At 41.4% G+C, this 16,415-nt stretch overlaps 2 protein-coding genes across 2 annotated transcripts; both read left to right on the top strand.

The window, feature by feature from the left end:
- The first annotated feature begins 2,466 nt into the window (after positions 1-2,466).
- Positions 2,467-9,426, top strand: LOC145456743 (THO complex subunit 2-like). Its single transcript, XM_080334850.1, has one exon. It carries the CDS (start codon positions 4,677-4,679, stop codon positions 8,805-8,807), a length of 4,131 nt encoding a protein of 1,376 aa, XP_080190976.1. The 5' UTR covers positions 2,467-4,676; the 3' UTR covers positions 8,808-9,426.
- A 45-nt stretch (positions 9,427-9,471) lies between these two features.
- LOC145456759 (4-hydroxybenzoate polyprenyltransferase, mitochondrial-like) lies at positions 9,472-15,729 on the top strand. The gene is made up of 6 exons (XM_080334878.1): positions 9,472-9,976; positions 12,244-12,448; positions 13,145-13,364; positions 13,965-14,065; positions 14,508-14,661; positions 15,543-15,729. The coding sequence occupies exons 1-6, from the start codon at positions 9,472-9,474 to the stop codon at positions 15,666-15,668; spliced, it is 1,311 nt and encodes a 436-aa protein (XP_080191004.1). The 3' UTR covers positions 15,669-15,729.
- The last annotated feature ends 686 nt before the right edge of the window (positions 15,730-16,415 follow it).

Below are 16,415 nucleotides of genomic sequence, written 5' to 3' on the forward strand. Positions count from 1 at the left end.
GCGGTAGCTTTTGGAGTCACATTGTCAGCAGTCGCTCTAAAAGTCATCATCGTCCTCATTTTAATATTTTTTTGATCAAATCAATGCACCACAAGATTGCGTTATAATGAAAAGAGTATTCCAAATGTTAATCCATGCCTAGAACCTGGATGTTATTTACAATAATCTAGTAAACTGGAATACTCATGGCGATAAAAATGAACAATGTGGCTTGTGATATTGTCGGGGAGTTGCTACTCTTGTCATGAGTCGTTTTAAACGGGTCGGAAGACAGCAATTTACAGCGTACATATGCTGTAGCTGCGCTGTAAATCGGTATTGGCTCCCCCTCACCTACGTCCTCCCGGCATCTTAGCAAAAGATATCATCGAAAGGTCCGATGAAGGACGAATACACAAAAACATGCAAGAGAATGAATAGAGGGAGTAAACGTCAAAAAGAAAGATGTCAGCGTTTAAGATAGAACTTGAATACTGTTATATCGGGCATCAATGTTGGTAACACCCAATGATATATCATTAGTAACACCAGTAGGCCCATGGTCCAGGTTCCGTTCAGCTCAGCATGATAAGAGAATTTCATCAGATCAAACACCACAAGCTTAAGAATCTTGCGATGCAATGAAGAATAAGAAAGAGTCAGTCACCAGTCAATCAAACTCGCACCCGGGATTGTAAAGAATGGGGAAATGGTAAAAGGGGCATTTGCACTTGTTGAAAAACAACCTCCGCAGTCCACAATCATGAAGAGACGTGATGCAGCACTAGGTACAGACCAATGATATATCGTCGCAGTGGAATCAAAGTATCTTATGTCCAGTTTCAAAATTTTGAAGCTCCCTTTTGTAAACTTGAACAAAATCGACTTTTCAAAGATTTTTTTATTTCTTTTGGGCATATCTTAGCCATGGTTATGTCTGTCTCAGTATATCAAAGTTAATCGGGGCCAATATACGGCTGAAAGAAGATGAAAACTTCACTCAAAGTTAATTTTCCCAAAATGTGTCAAATGGACATAAGATACTTTGATTCCACTGCGACGATATATACATGTACTTGTACAATACATGGTTGCCAGTAAACTCGCCCCAAAGTAAATTCGGCCCAGGCAAATTCGGCCATTACATCAGTAAATTCGGCCCACCGAGAATATTGTATTAAAATGTATTACCAACCGTTAACATGAATTAATTACATAATTATACTATTATTAAGTGATTTGGATGTCAGGGTATGCGTAGATCGCGTAATCACGGGAGATAGCGCGGATATTCACGGGGACCGAATTTACCGACGGCCGAATTCACCGGTCAATTCACTGGTTACTCGGTCAATTCTGCCCTCGGAGAATTTTTTATGAAAATGTATTACCAACTATTAATGTGAATTAATTTCATAATTATATTATTATCAAGTGATTTGGAGAACAGGGTATGCGTATAAATACATATATGTATATATTTATGCCAATGTTTATGGGGCCGAATTTACCGACAGCCGACTTCAATCGGTATATTCGGCCCTCGGAGAACATTGTGTGAAATTGTATTACGAACTAATAATGTGTATTATATTACATAATTATAATATTATCTAACCTGAACCCTAACACTAATCCTAACCCTAATTCTAACCTAACCCTAATCCTAACCTAACCCTAACCTAACCCTAATCCTAAACCGAATCCTAACCTAACCCTAATCCTAACCTAACCTAACGTAACCCTAACCTAATCCTAACCCTAACGCTAATCCTAACCCTAAACCTACTAATAACTAATAACTAATAATGTGTATTATATTACATAATTATAATATTATCAAGTGATTTGGAGGTTAGGGGTTAGGTTTAGGGTTAGGATTAGGGTTAGGTTAGGGTTAGGATTAGGGTTAGGTTAGGTTAGGATTAGGGTTAGGTTAGGATTAGGGTTAGGTTAAGATTAGGGTTAGGATTAGGGTTAGGTTAGGATTAGGGTTAGGTTAGGATTAGAGTTAGGTTAGGATTAGGGTTAGGATTCAGGTTAGGTAATGGTATTGTAACTGTTATTGTTACTCTGGCCCTGGCCGAATTTGCCGAGGGCCGAATTTACCGAGGGCCGAATTCACCGACGGCCAAAGTGACCGAGGGCCGAATTCGACGGGCCGAATTTACTTTGGGGCGAGTTTACTGGCAACCCAATACATATCATTGGATGTTAGAGTAGAGGATCGCTACTGATGCGTGTCGTTCGACATCCTCCTATCTGTTCATGATATCGCATTGTGTCTTATCGCATTGTACATTGTGTGTAATTTGTTCATATGAAAAATATAACCCAACGACATATGTATATAAGACATATATATAAAAACATACATATATGATTTTGTCGTTCTCTGATATTACCATGAGCCATACAAATCACTCGAATCTATTTTATGTCTTGCCAGAATACCCACACCATTGTGCTAATGTGCTTTACATTCGATACATATGATATAATATGATTGCTGTCGTATTTTGCAACGGGGGTTATATATTGTATGGAAACGTTGAACATGCAAGAGTTTGCGTTGTATATAGGCAAGGGCATTGCAAATCTATAGTGATGGTGCTAAATAGGACAGTCGGTACACGCACAGTAAGGTCAATCGCGTGAACAAAAAGTATATACAATATACACTATACAGTCACTTTGCGCACCGCACTGCTGGCTGACACTTGACAGCGGACACATTGTCGTCGACTCGTCGTTATTGTATAATGCACGTAGCGGCTGTCCTTACCTTATTGTGCTCGGAGAAACTGCTCATTTTGAAACATCTTCAGATTTGTGATCTATATATGTAATTGAATACCGTACCGTATGAAATTTGAATGTTGACATCGACATGTATACAAATGAATGGGATTTGAATGTTAGAAACTGGAATCTCGGTAAGTTTTGCCTAATATAACAGGTGAGCAGCGATGATTCTCCAAGTTTAAGTAATTTGATGAAAAATAATGAAAAATAAAGAATTGTGTGAGCACAGGACACTGATTCTATAGTAGAACAATGATTGAAGCAACTTTTCATATTTGGATTGGAAATGAACGATTTGGATTTTATGCGCGGACTGTCCTGTTGTGTTCTGTGTGACTGTCCTATACGTGGAAATGATTGAAATTTCTATTTACATAAAAACGAGTATATTTGAAATTTGAATTTAAGATATGGTACAGGTTTATATTTTGAGCACAAACTTTCCTTATTTATTGTGCCGTGTCCTGTTGTGCACATGACTGACTGACTGACCGACCTTATTGAGCACTCAGTTGCAATTGCACCAACCCCCCCCCCCCCCCCCCCCCGCTTGCAAATATAAGCAAGAGATCACTTTCCATAGACAACACAAGATAAAAGGCATGTTGCATAAATGCAGATTTTGTGGTATACCGGTAGCGTTGGGTTTGATCTATTTATTGGGTAGATGGGCTCGTAACCAAACTCATGTATGTGTGTGTTGCTCTGTGTCGGTGTCGTAGTTTCCACCTCATTGCCCCTTTGTTTTATCATTATATACCAACTTGTAAGCAGTGACTCAAGTACGGTAACCTTTTTTGTATGACTTGACTTGACTCGAGTCACTTTGCTTAAATGACTTGACTTGACTCCGGCATATCAGAAATGTGGATTGACTCGTGACTCGGAGCTATAATTCACGAGTCAATTTCAAGTCATCAAAAAGTCGGTGTCGATAAAAATCACTATATCTTGCATATGGTCGGATTATTTGCAAAATGCTGGTGTAACCCTTGAGAGCGAGCAATCATTCAATGATCGTGCGTGTTACTGAGCCTCCCTTGTTCTCTCACAAATAAATTGACCGCAAACTAGTATAGTAGAGTAATTTAATAGCAAAATATTCATTTCTGTTCTCTGTTCTTACCTTAACAAAACCTCTTGTTGTATTGAAATTGAATTTGAAATTGAATATAGTTTATATAGTCCTCAACCATTGAAACGCGGTCTCGAATTGTATCATACCAATTTGTAGATGGGTAATGTATTGCATCTTATCAATTCGTTTCTCTAGTTTGGCTGGTAACTATAAACTGAGGCTGTGCAGTGTGCAATTACGTAGTTTAGCAACTTTGCTGTATATATGCGAGTGATCTTCTTACATGTGTATTAACTATATATTCGTTTATTGGTTCAGAATCAATGACCACTTAATCTGTATTTCAGACAGTTAGCAAAATGCAATGACGTAATCATGCCTCGTACTTCAAAAAGGCAACTTGACTTGAATTGTGACTTGACTTGACTCAAGTCACTTTCAAAAATCGATCGACTTGACTTGACTCAAGTCAAAATGTGCAATGACTCGTGACTCGAAGGTAGTGACTTGATCCAAACACTGCTTGTAAGTGGCATATATATGTATATCAGCCAAGTGCGAGGACTCATTTGACCTTGACTAGCCTTACAATATTAGTTCATGGTGTCTGGCCTATATCATGCAACGCCAGTGTATGTATGCAACCTCCGACACCAACCCTATCGATTGTCTACTATATTATATTGGTTGTAAAACATGACCTGTTTATGAATTAAAGAATGATCGTTCCGTAAGTATAAATGAGAGAATCAAGTAAACCATGTACTTCTTTTATTCAGCAATTCTCCTGTCCTAGCTGCTAAACAGGGAAATTATGATAGGAGTAAATTTCAAAGTCGTTTCAAACGAAATAGCTAGCGACTGGGAGAAAACTGGAAAGCAGCAGGTTCTCTCGAAGTGCCTGGAAATACTCCGATCTCAGAAGTCTTTTGTCAACACAGCCAAAGACAGAGATGTCCGAAGGATACTCTATGAAGTAATATGGCAATTGCTTCAGAAAAAATTAAAAAACGACAACGTTGCTTTGCTGATAACCGCCATCAAAGAGAAGCATCCTCATATATCTTCCACAATGGTTGATGTGTTTTCAATGGTAGACACCGAGATTGTAGCAACCGGTGTGAAACTGTACCGAGACAGGCTAATATCATTGATTACATCGTGTCGAGACATTGTTGGGATTCAATTGTTGAAGGAAAGGCTCGATGTAGAAACTTTGGAAGCTCTGAAGCTAATTTCAAACACCAAGCAATTCCAGCAGAAATACATAAAAACGAAGACGAGATTGTTTTACAAGCAGCAAAAGTTTAACCTTCTACGCGAAGAAATGGAAGGTTATTCCAAACTTGCATCTGAGCTTGGTCAATTGGAGAATAAAGATGAAGGCGCAGTGTATCTTCTTGAAAATATCAAGTCGCTAATCGGATGCTTCAATATCGATCCGAATCGTGTGCTGGATATAATATTAGAGGCGTTCGAATGCCACCCGCAATTCGCGATCCAAGTATTTGTGCCGTTATTGAACAACTACCTACTGCTTTGTGAAAGATCGACTATTTGTCAATTGCTCGGTTTCAAATTTGCGCATTACCAGGAAATCGGACTGAAGACACCGGACTCGTTATACACCGTTGCAGCACTTCTAATACAACATGATCTGGTGGACATTGATGATTTACTACTCCATTTAGTGCCGGGGGACGACGAATTGGTGGCGGAATGGACCAAAATTGTTGACGCGGCAAAGGAGAAAGTCCGTAAAATGAACATAGTCAGTCTTTCGGGGGCTGACAAAACTGATGAAAATGAAGAGAAGGCAGAACCACCAAAGTTAGAGAACCAAAAATTCGGTCTTTGCCAAGGCCTGCTTAGAGTCGGCGACTGGAGTAACGCCAAGAAACTTCTCGAGTATTATGAGACCAATCATATGATGGCGCAAGACACATTAGTACACGCCCTTTGTCACTTGATTTCTGCCATGGTGGATCCGTTCTACAGGCGTGTGGCTTCAGTTAAAGGCTCGTTATCTTTGCCAGCGGCTACTTTGAAACACGGAACCGTCTCGCACCGCGTTGAAAGGTACGAGGATTTGACCGAAAACATATTCAGCATGCTGGACGTGCTCGGACCGAGGCTGTCTTTGGATCCGCTGTTGATGGCGAAAATGGTGCGTATCGGAAGAATGTTTTTCAACGAGTATCACAACTCTGATACTGTACAGCAGAATAAGTGGCGTGCTGTGTACGGTGGCTTTCTCGGCGCTACCGCTAATGTGTTTTTGCCTGCTCTCTCTCTATTGCAATCAAACGCTAATATGTCCGAAGAAGTCTGGGTGATGTTACAAGTTTTGCCGTACCAACAACGGTACCGTTTGTACGGGGAGTGGAAGAACGACGCGTACGGCAGACATCCGGACATGATGCTTGTACAAGCCAACACGGTAGACAGAACCAAGTATATCATGCGTAGGCTGACGAAAGAGAACGTGAAACAGTCCGGCCGGCAAATGGGTAAATTGAGTCACGGCAATCCTGTCATTTTGTTCGATTGCATTTTAAATCAGATACAGCGCTACGACAACATGATAAATCCTGTCGTAGACGCGTTCAAGTATCTCACCAACCTTACTTACGACGCTCTCGCGTTTTGTATCATAGAAGCGCTCGCGAATCCGCAAAAGGAACGGATGAAATATGACGACACGAACATATCTGACTGGCTTCAAAGTCTGGCGTCATTTAGCGGCGCTGTGTTTAAGAAATATTCGATAGAGCTGTCTGGTTTACTGCAGTACGTCGCGAATCAGTTGAAAGCCGGTAAAAGTTTGGATTTACTGATTTTAAAGGAGGTGGTGCAGAAAATGTCCGGTGTCGAAGTGTCGGAAGAAGTGACTAAGGACCAATTGGAAGCGCTCGGCGGCGGTGAACTGCTAAAAGCTGAGGGTGGGTACTTCGGACAGATACGAAACACGAAAAAGTCTTCGAACAGACTGAAGGAAGCTCTTTTGGGGCAGAAGCTGGAATTGCCGATGTGCGTTTTGATATCGCAACACCGTCACGCTATTGTGTTTGAAGAAGGGGAACAAAAGCATTTGAAATTAGTCGGCAAGCTAACCGATCAATGCCACGACACGCTGGTTCAATTCGGGAATTTCCTGTCCATCCATTTAAGCATGGATGAATACGTGAAGAGGTTTCCTCCTATCGACACTCTAGCGAGAGAGTATCACACTCCTGTCGATGTGGCTTTTTTCCTGTCCAGACCCATGTACGCGCATCAAATCAGTTCCAAGTACGACGAGATGAGGCGGCAGGAAAAGTCGAAGCAAAAATCTACGTCGCAAGAGAAAAACGCGCGCTTCGTAAACGCCTGTCGCGCCGTCATGGCGCCTGTGTGTGATATGATAAAGAGTACGCAACCTGATAAAATCTGGCAGGATGTGTCGCCGCAGTTTTACGCCACGTTCTGGTCGCTTAGCCTGTACGACGTGCAGGTGCCAGGTGAGGCTTACGACCGGGAAATCGCAAAATTAAAGCAGCAGGTCGACGAGATGCAGCAGGAGGGGTCGCACGATAATCGGAAGCGTAGGGAAAGGGAGAGATGCGAGTCTCTGGCCGCGAAGCTAAAAGAGGAGCAGCGGAAACAAGAAGAGCACCGTGCCAGAGTGCGTGCTCGGCTTAAAAGCGAGCGGGAAAGCTGGTTTTTAGCGCGCACTTCGAAAAACGACGCTATCACCAAATTCTTGCAGCTGTGCGTGTTTCCGCGGTGCGTTTTCTCGCCTTTGGACGCGGTGTACTGTGCGAGGTTCGTGCATTTGATGCACTTGCTGCGCACGCCGAATTTTTCAACGCTGCTGTGTTTCGACCGCGTTTTCTCGGATATATCGTACACGGTGACGTGCTTCAGCGAAAACGAAGCGTCCAGGTACGGACGTTTTCTGTGCTCCATGCTCGAGATCGTGGTTAAATGGCATAAAGATCGCGACGTGTACGAGAAAGAGTGTAAGAATTACCCGGGGTTTGTTACGGTGCTGCGTACCAACGCGACGGACGGCGCCAGCAAAGCGAACCATCTGGATTACGAGAATTTCCGGCACGTTTGCCACAAGTGGCAGTTTAAACTCACCAAAGCTCTAGTCGTGTGTCTCGATTCGAAGGAGTATTGCGCGATACGTAACGCGCTCGTGATACTGACCAAAATCTTGCCTTGTTTTCCGATGGTGACCGCGCTCGGGTCCGCTTTAGAAAAGCGCGTTGAGAAGATAAAAGAGGAGAAGGAAAAGAGGCCTGATTTGTACGCGCTGGCGATGGGATACTCTGGTCAGTTGAGGGCCAGACGGCCGTTTATGGTGCCCGAACAGGAGTTTCATTTAAAAGATATGACCAAAGTGAACCAGGCGAGGTCAAAGCACGCCGACGGTGACGCTAAGGTCAAAGTGAAGACTGAAAATGACGAAGCGAAAAGGTCGAAATCGCAGACCAAAGAGAAGAGGGAATCGATCGATAAAAGTAAGGAACGTGCGAAAAGCAGGGATAAGGTGTCTGCGGAAGTTGATGCTGCTGTTGGGAACAGCAATGCTGTGCCGGAAAAAGAATCTAGGAAATCATCGGTGGCGAAATCTCCGGTAAAGTCGCGGGGCAGTAGCGCGACGCGAGCCGTGGATAATGAAGAACGGGAGCGTAAACGGCGTAAGGTTGACGGGGCTGGGGCGAAAACGGAAAGTCGTAAGGAGAAGAGGTCAAAGAGCTCGACGCGGGACGAGGACGAGAGGAGGGCTGCGAAGGAGGCGAAAAGGGCCAGGGCGGAGAATGGCGGTGGAGCAGGGGACGAAGGACGCGCCAGGGAGAAGCACAAGAAGTCCGACGGGGGAGAGAAAGTGAAGAAGAGCGTGGAGAGAGAGTCTAGGAAGGCGAGCAGGGAGAGAGGCACGAGGCACGCGCGATGATGTCGGACTGATTATTTTGTGACGTAGTCGATGATGTCACAAAGACTTTTCTCCAGGTCTTCTCAAAATCACTTTCCACGAGTGTAGTCGGTGAAATCGCAAGGACTTTTCATGAGTGTAATCCATGGGTTCTTAAACTGGAGTCCCGCCGACTAGTTTTAAGTGTTGACGAGGCGCAATTGGCAAAAGTGATGACCTTGGTCCATTTAGTTTTCAACTTTCCAAATTTTGTGCCAGTACACTAAATTTTACTAGACGCATGCAACGATGCAGAAATTTTTTGGTCCTGGCTAAAAATGTTTAAGATTCCCTGCTGTCACAATGGCATTTCTGCGGGTAACTAAAATCTTTCCAGAGCGCATCTTTCATCCTGGGCCAAGTCGCATGCATGACTGAAACTGCCGTTTATATCAATCGTCCAGTGCCATTTGTGAGTAGCGTATTTTTCACGACCCAGTGTCGGTTTGTTCCTAGGCCACGCACGCGCCGATGCGATTGTACACTGCCTCGCCGCCGTTCAAGTTTTGATGTTGTCGCAACCAATCAGCATCCTTTTTAAAGGTCTCGTGTGCTTTGCAACTCTATCGTTAACAATGATTTTGTATATTCTTTTCATTAGGTGTCATAGATAGATACATACCGGTAAGTAAATTTATTTTAAAAAATGTTACACATACAAACGCTTGCTTGGGGCATGAATATATTATTGCGTAGAACGCTACCGCGGAAGATATCCAATTGTTATTACGAGCGGACAGTTCTATCATTGTCGCGATGCAATGCGGATTTCAGCACCGATGCGACACGGTTTTTATCAATTTCGCGTACTATGACATCTTCGACGCCATTTTGTTCACATCGTCAAAGAACATTTGCCATGGATCAGTTGCACGTTAGGAAATTATCGTTATCGGCTGTTAATTCCGGCGTTTCGGACAAGTTAGGGAAGATGTACATGAAGCGAGACATTTTGAAAATGAAGAGAGCGGCGTTTTACAAGAAGTTCTCCGCTGCCCGGTTTGTGAAGGCTGCCCCCGACAGCGTGAAGCCTTATTTAGAACTGACGAGAGTCGATAAGCCTATCGGAACGTGGCTGTTGTATTTACCGTGCGCTTTTGGAATATCCCTCGCTGCGCCTGTCGGCACGTTACCGAGTCTTTATTATTTAGGTAAGTTATAGTCTCAGAGAGTGACCGATATCTGTGTTTGTATAAATGCCAAATCTGGCCAAAAATTATATTGATTCAATCCAATGACGTAATCACTTGAAACCAGTGTTGGGATCAAGTCGCTACCTTCGAGTCACGAGTCATCTCGAGTCATTGCAGAGTTTGACTCGAGTCAAGTCAAGTCAATCGATTTTCAAAAGTGACTCGAGTCAAGTCAAGTCACTCGTTTTTTGGAGGTGACTCGAGTCAAGTCGAGTCAAGTCAAGTCACGAGTCAAGTCACAATTCAAGTCAAATTGAATTTTCGATGTATGAGTGATGATTCAAAGTCATTACACTTTGCTAGCTGTGTGAAAGACAGATTAATTGATCAATGCTGATCATTTATCTTGAATAAAATAACGAATATCTAGTTAAATATACCTGCGAAAAGACGTTGTATCACTCACGCACACTAGGGCTGTTCAAAAATAACTTTTTTTCCTGAATCTTGCTGGTTACTTGATTAAATCGTTAGGTTGCCTTAAAAAACGACGCATACCAAATTTGAATTCATTCCGACAAATATTCGCGGGTTACGTAGAGTTTGAAAATTTTGGATTTGCCCAAAAACGCAAAAAAAAAATTATCTCAAATTTTTTTGCCAACCCCATGAAATTGTTGGGCTGTCTTCAAAACCCATGCAAAACAAATTTGACTCAATTCCAAACTGTAGAACCGGAGTTATTTCAGTTTTTATTCGAAAATTCTGGGATTATCCTTGATTGGTGGATAATCCATGAATTATCACCGAAAAACTGGAATAACTCCGCTTCTACGGCTTGGAATTGAGTCAAATTTGTTTTGCATAGTTTTTGAAGACAGCCCAACAATTTCATGGGGTTGGCAAAAAAATTTGAGAAAATTTTTTTTTGCGTTTTTGGGCAAATCCAAAATTTTCAAACTCTACGTAACCCGCGAATATTTGTCGGAATGAATTCAAATTTGGTATGCGTCGTTTTTTAAGGCAACCTAACGATTTAATCAAGTAACCAGCAAGATTCAGGAAAAAAAGTTATTTTTGAACAGCCCTAACGCACACGTAGAACTGTTAATAAAATACGTGAGTAACTGTACAGTCACATGCTACCGTCAGTTATTATCAGCCAAAATATAGGACATAATCAACATCTATACATCAGTGAGTAAATAAACGCCCAAACTATATTTGTTTGATTTAAATCATACATAAAGGTTGGTAAAGGTGAGCACTTCGCAACGTAAGCATTGATCCGTCTAAGAAACAGAGACACATTGCTATTTAGAGTAATCTTCTTCTACTACTACTACTACTACTACCACGACAACGCAAGCTGTGATACTTTAGTTTGCGGTCTATTTATTTGTGATCTAACAATCGAGGATCAGTGTATCGTACGATCAGTGAATGACTGGCTGCTTTCACAAGTGACACCGGCGTATCTCGAACAATCCGAACATAGGCCTACACAAGATACAGTGATTTATTTGACACCGTTTACTTGATGACTTGAAATTGACTCGTAAATTTTGCTCCGAGTCACGAGTCAATGCGCATTTTTAAAGCCTCGAGTCAAGTCAAGTCATACGAAAAAGTTGACTCGAGTCAAGTCATGACTCGAGTCATCCCAACACTGCTTGAAACTGGTCATAACGATTCGAGTGGAGTAGTGGGAGCTGATTTTCTCCGTAATAAAAATATATGCCTACACACCAAGTTTATTTTTTATCAAAAACTCAATATGTTATTTCGACTGTTGAAACTTCGATTAGGCTAGCCTTCAAGGCAACGAATATTCATGGAATGTCATTTCTATCATGTAGTGATTCACCCTAGCAATAGTCAGTAAGTACTAAGAAATAGTCTTACTCCAGAAATACAAAATTACTTTGCATGACGTGTGTGTGGCTGGCGTAATTTTTCTTGTGGCCGTATAAAGATACATTTTGAACTCCAAAAGTCATTTGTACTGTTATGTCGTAATGGATGGCGTCCAAATACTCGACTCGAAGTATAATACTCAGGCACTCGATTTGCCGAGCACTAGTTGGGCTAGAAATTGTCACAAGTAGAAGGAAATTGTCCAATACTGCTTGTGACCATTCAACATTACATATCGGCAGGCAGTGAAATTGTAGTGCTAAATCTAGGTATAGATTAATAATATATAGCCTACTTTACATATATCAATTGTAACATGGTACTGAAGTTAAAGATCATGATTCACGATGTATCTTTTCTGTATTAAGGACTGTTTGGAGTTGGCGCATTTTTTATGAGGGGAGCAGGCTGTATCATCAACGATTTATGGGACAAAGATCTCGATAAACACGTGGAGAGAACGAGGTCGCGACCTCTCGCGAGCGGGAAGCTGAAGCCTCGGAACGCTATCGCTCTTCTGGCTGCGCACTTGTCTATCTCTTTGGGAATTCTGTTGAGTTTAAACAATACCTGGTAAGAAATGGCGGCACCTTGTGGCAGCCAGTGACATTATACTTTGTACTTCAACTGAGCCATGCCTCTTTGGAGACTTGGTTATCAATAGAACTTTTCGTAGAATCTCACTTATTGACTTGTTTCATTAAGATTGATACTCGCTGGCCCAAGTTGTCAAGCCCCCCGGGCCTTCACCATTATTAGTAGTGATGACTCTGAGACGGCTGCAAGAACATCACACAACGGAAAACCGGTATCTTGATTCATGACAAACAAAGACACGTGTTTTCTAGTTGATCAACAACTAAAATATATTTCATGCACAACTACAACTAGAGCTACTCAATTTTTAAAATCCGCAACGTACGGTTACTTTTTAATACTTTTGTTTTCTGTCAAATTTATTTTGTGATAGAAGTATTTATACATTTTTTAAATTCGATCTCGTGGAATATCACCTACAGATAGATTAGCGTTGATTTGTGATTAGCGTTGATTACATTGTCTCAAACTACATTTCTAAATCCTGTATTTAATATTTTTTCTTGGATTTTTACATCAAGTTTATGTCTGCTTTTGCAGAACACAATTGTATTCAATTAATATTACAACCATTAAAAGTAATGCCGCAGGCAGTTTCTCATGTCAAAAGATTCTATAGCCTACTGCTGACAAATCGCTGGTCATTGAAATCCGTGTTCTTTTCATTCTTAGCATTGTTATTGGAGTCGCATCCATGCTACCCGTTATACTTTATCCGTTAGCCAAGCGAGTGACGTACTTTCCTCAAGCAGCGTTGGGATTGACTTTCAACGTGGGTGCGATCATGGGTTACGCCGCCGTCGCTGGACAAATCAACTGGTCCATCGTAATGCCCTTATATATTGGCTGCTTCCTGTGGACCATGTATTACGACACCATCTATGCAGTGCAGGTTGGGATCGTTAATTGTTTATTGGGCGGCGTTATCTATAGAGGTGGTCAAAACTTGTAAGTTTCTACTCCAGGACAAGTTGATATCTAGCAATATCGGGAAAATTTCAAAACTACTTCTAGTGGAAATAGAAAATGGAAGGTCTTCAAAGTGCCGTACTCAAGTAGTTTTTAATAATTGATTTGATCGAGGGGGTCGTGTACTCATATACTTTTAGAAGTTGATTATAGGTGGCTACTTTTGAAATTCCAAGATGTATCTTGGCGACTAATTCAAAATAGCTAATGACAGTATAAAAAGGTAGAAGCCTGGAAAATTTCTTGAGTAACTGTGATAGAGACTATACCACATGGTTAATATGACATTCACACCCATATAAGTGATGCAGACTTATCCCAAGACTACTTTACTGTTTGAGTAGAAGTAATAGGCAAAACCTATTGGACTATTCGGAATAAGTAGGAGTAAGCTACTTACTTAGTTATTGACCATCTCTGGTTTTCTATAATATTTCTTTAGTATAAAGGGTTTTTATACCGGTGTGTTTGTGTTGAATACGGGTGTCGATGTGCATGATTCAGATTATGGCTTTTCCACAAGGACGCCGGCGATGACTTGAAAGTGGGAATTAAATCGACCGCGTTGCTCTTCCTGGCTTCCAAAGACACCGAGGAGTTGATGAGATTGCCGATTCGTGAAAGGTATGATACGTTAATCGATGAGATTCATACGGTTACAGAATTTGAACTATAATGATGCAGGTTTAAAGTGGAACTTTGCTCTAAATTTGACGTGATCTCAAAACGACGCGTGTTTTTGAACGCGTGTTTGAACTATGACTTCTCACTTTTCGAAATCTGCACTTGTAGGCGAAGGCTGGAGATTGATGTTACCAAGTGGTTTTGACTCCTACTCATCTTTTCGTCGTATTGCAATTCTTGTGTCATCTTGAATCGATAAAAACTGTAATGAAACGATCCCGATACTGACGACTTATCACTTTTGAATCCCTTTAGCGTGCTGATAACTCTTGATAACAAGCATCGAAAAGTTGTTGCGTGATAATAACTGTATTATTGTAATGGCTGTTGTGATAGAAGTAATCTTCAAGTTCAGTACCATGAACCCGCTGTTTGTCTTCAGACTTACGGAGATGAACGAATCGATGGCAAAACTGCAAAGTAGCCTGGCCGTATGCTACGGCGCAACTATGATGTCGTGGATGGCGGCGTTCATGTGTGCCGGCTGCGCCTTTCCTGCGTTTTTCGTCCCTATCACCCATATGTTGAAGTGCACGGTAAGTCGGTTCAGTGTTTGTAATGAAACAAACAGATTTTGCGTGCAGCTCTGTTGTATTTTGTTGCTACTATTTCCAGAGTTTTGATCTAAATCTACCTCCTTTACACAATGGGGCTTTCGTGCTGTGGACAGTAGTTTTGAATTGGATTGCATCATTCTTGTGAGTGAAATTATCAAAACAATCGGGTAACATAGCCACAAACCCACGGTATCACAGTAACGGTAGATATTTTCGAAAATTGATCTATTTGTGTTTTGATCAGTAATTTTTGTGATGTCGCAACAATTCATCTGGCAATTTAAAAAGAAAAACTCCTATTTACTGAATCTATGCGACACCTCGACCAAATTTACTTTAAAGAACTAATCACTTGAGTTCATTTTTTCAGTTTCATTTTTGACTTCTATTTGAAGTAGCTTCAGTGAGACTTGAAAACCGCTACTTTTACTTGAGTAGGAAGGCGGCCTACTTCGACCGCCTCTGGATATCTCTACTGAAAAGTTAGATATTACGTTGATAAGGGTTAGGCACGAGGACCGGGAACCAATGATACCGATGTCATCTCATTTTCCCCAGTTATCCATCGATGAATTCCATTTCAATCCTATATCATTAACATGGGCAGATGTGGTCAATAATGAACTAAGTGGTTCTTGCCCACTTTTTACTTCGTAGTCAAGTTGTTATGATATTAGAATCTACTTTTACTGAACAATTTTCGTTTTTTTGGCAGAACTGGGCTTAAAATACTTTCTTTTTCGCTTACTTGGAAACCATTACTAAATGACTACTTTAACCTCCTCTGACTATGTGTGTACGAGTTTTCCGTATCATCCTGTTGTAGGGAATTATTTTATTCCATTCCTTTTGTGCCACAGAAAGCCGACCAGAATGTCAGTCATCCCGAATTATGCTGGGAGAAGTTTGTCGAATCGAGGAACACGGGACTGATGGTGTTGGCCGGCATTATTGCGGGCGTGTACCTGTCCTATCCGGTTGGTTAGAATAATTATGCTGCCTAATTGTGTTTTTTGCATCTCTTCTTAATAAAACAATTCAAAATAGCATGATTGCCTGTGTATCGTGGTCTTGCGCTACACTTTGTCAAATCTATCAACAATGGATCGATTACGCCACTACGGTAGTTCGATGTAATACATACGCAACAGCTCGGAAATATCCCAGTAGTAGCTTGGTTTCATTAGTGACTTCCGTCAGTGATTAGTGATTGCTGTCTTTGTGGAAAGTTAGTTCTGCTGTCAGAGTAGGCTTAACTTATTTTTTACTATGAGACAGGCAAAAGTGGCCAGTAACAAAATGATGAGGTAGATGTCAGCTAATTGCACTACTTGGTTTGATCACAACTGTGACCCCCCTGGTCAAATCTACTTTACGACCAAGTTAGTTGAGTATAACTGTGAATCTGCATTCTGTAAAGTATCTCGATTCAGACAAACCAAAACGGTAGTGGCACCATCTTGTGTCAGGCAGTTGAAACAAACTGCCACAAGAACTTTGAAGCCCTTTTGGGATCAAATGCCCCAGATCTGTCTCCCTAATTAGCATATACATCCTTTATACTTGTAAGGTCATCAAGCGTAGAAAAAGACTTGACAATCATGTGATGTAAGAGGATCAGATGGCGTCGTAATGTTTGAGTCCTGAATTGACTAGAGGGCATGAAGCCCATTTTCACCTCCTTGCTGCGTCAGTGACTCTCTGTTACTTATTTTACTTACTTATTTTCTAAA

Source organism: Botryllus schlosseri, chromosome 15, assembly GCF_051294905.1.
Source record: "Botryllus schlosseri isolate E-star chromosome 15, Bs_hap1, whole genome shotgun sequence".
NCBI classification, from domain to species: Eukaryota; Metazoa; Chordata; class Ascidiacea; order Stolidobranchia; family Styelidae; genus Botryllus; species Botryllus schlosseri.

Bases quoted from the DNA above. Each gene is read 5' to 3' on its own strand.
- LOC145456743 (XM_080334850.1), top strand. From the start codon at position 4,677: ATGATAGGAGTAAATTTCAAAGTCGTTTCAAACGAAATAGCTAGCGAC.
- LOC145456759 (XM_080334878.1), top strand. From the start codon at position 9,472: ATGTTACACATACAAACGCTTGCTTGGGGCATGAATATATTATTGCGT. The intron at 12,449-13,144 runs GTAAGAAATGGC...TTTCATTCTTAG, and splicing joins TTGAGTTTAAACAATACCTG to CATTGTTATTGGAGTCGCAT. The intron at 14,662-15,542 runs GTAAGTCGGTTC...TTTGTGCCACAG, and splicing joins CCCATATGTTGAAGTGCACG to AAAGCCGACCAGAATGTCAG.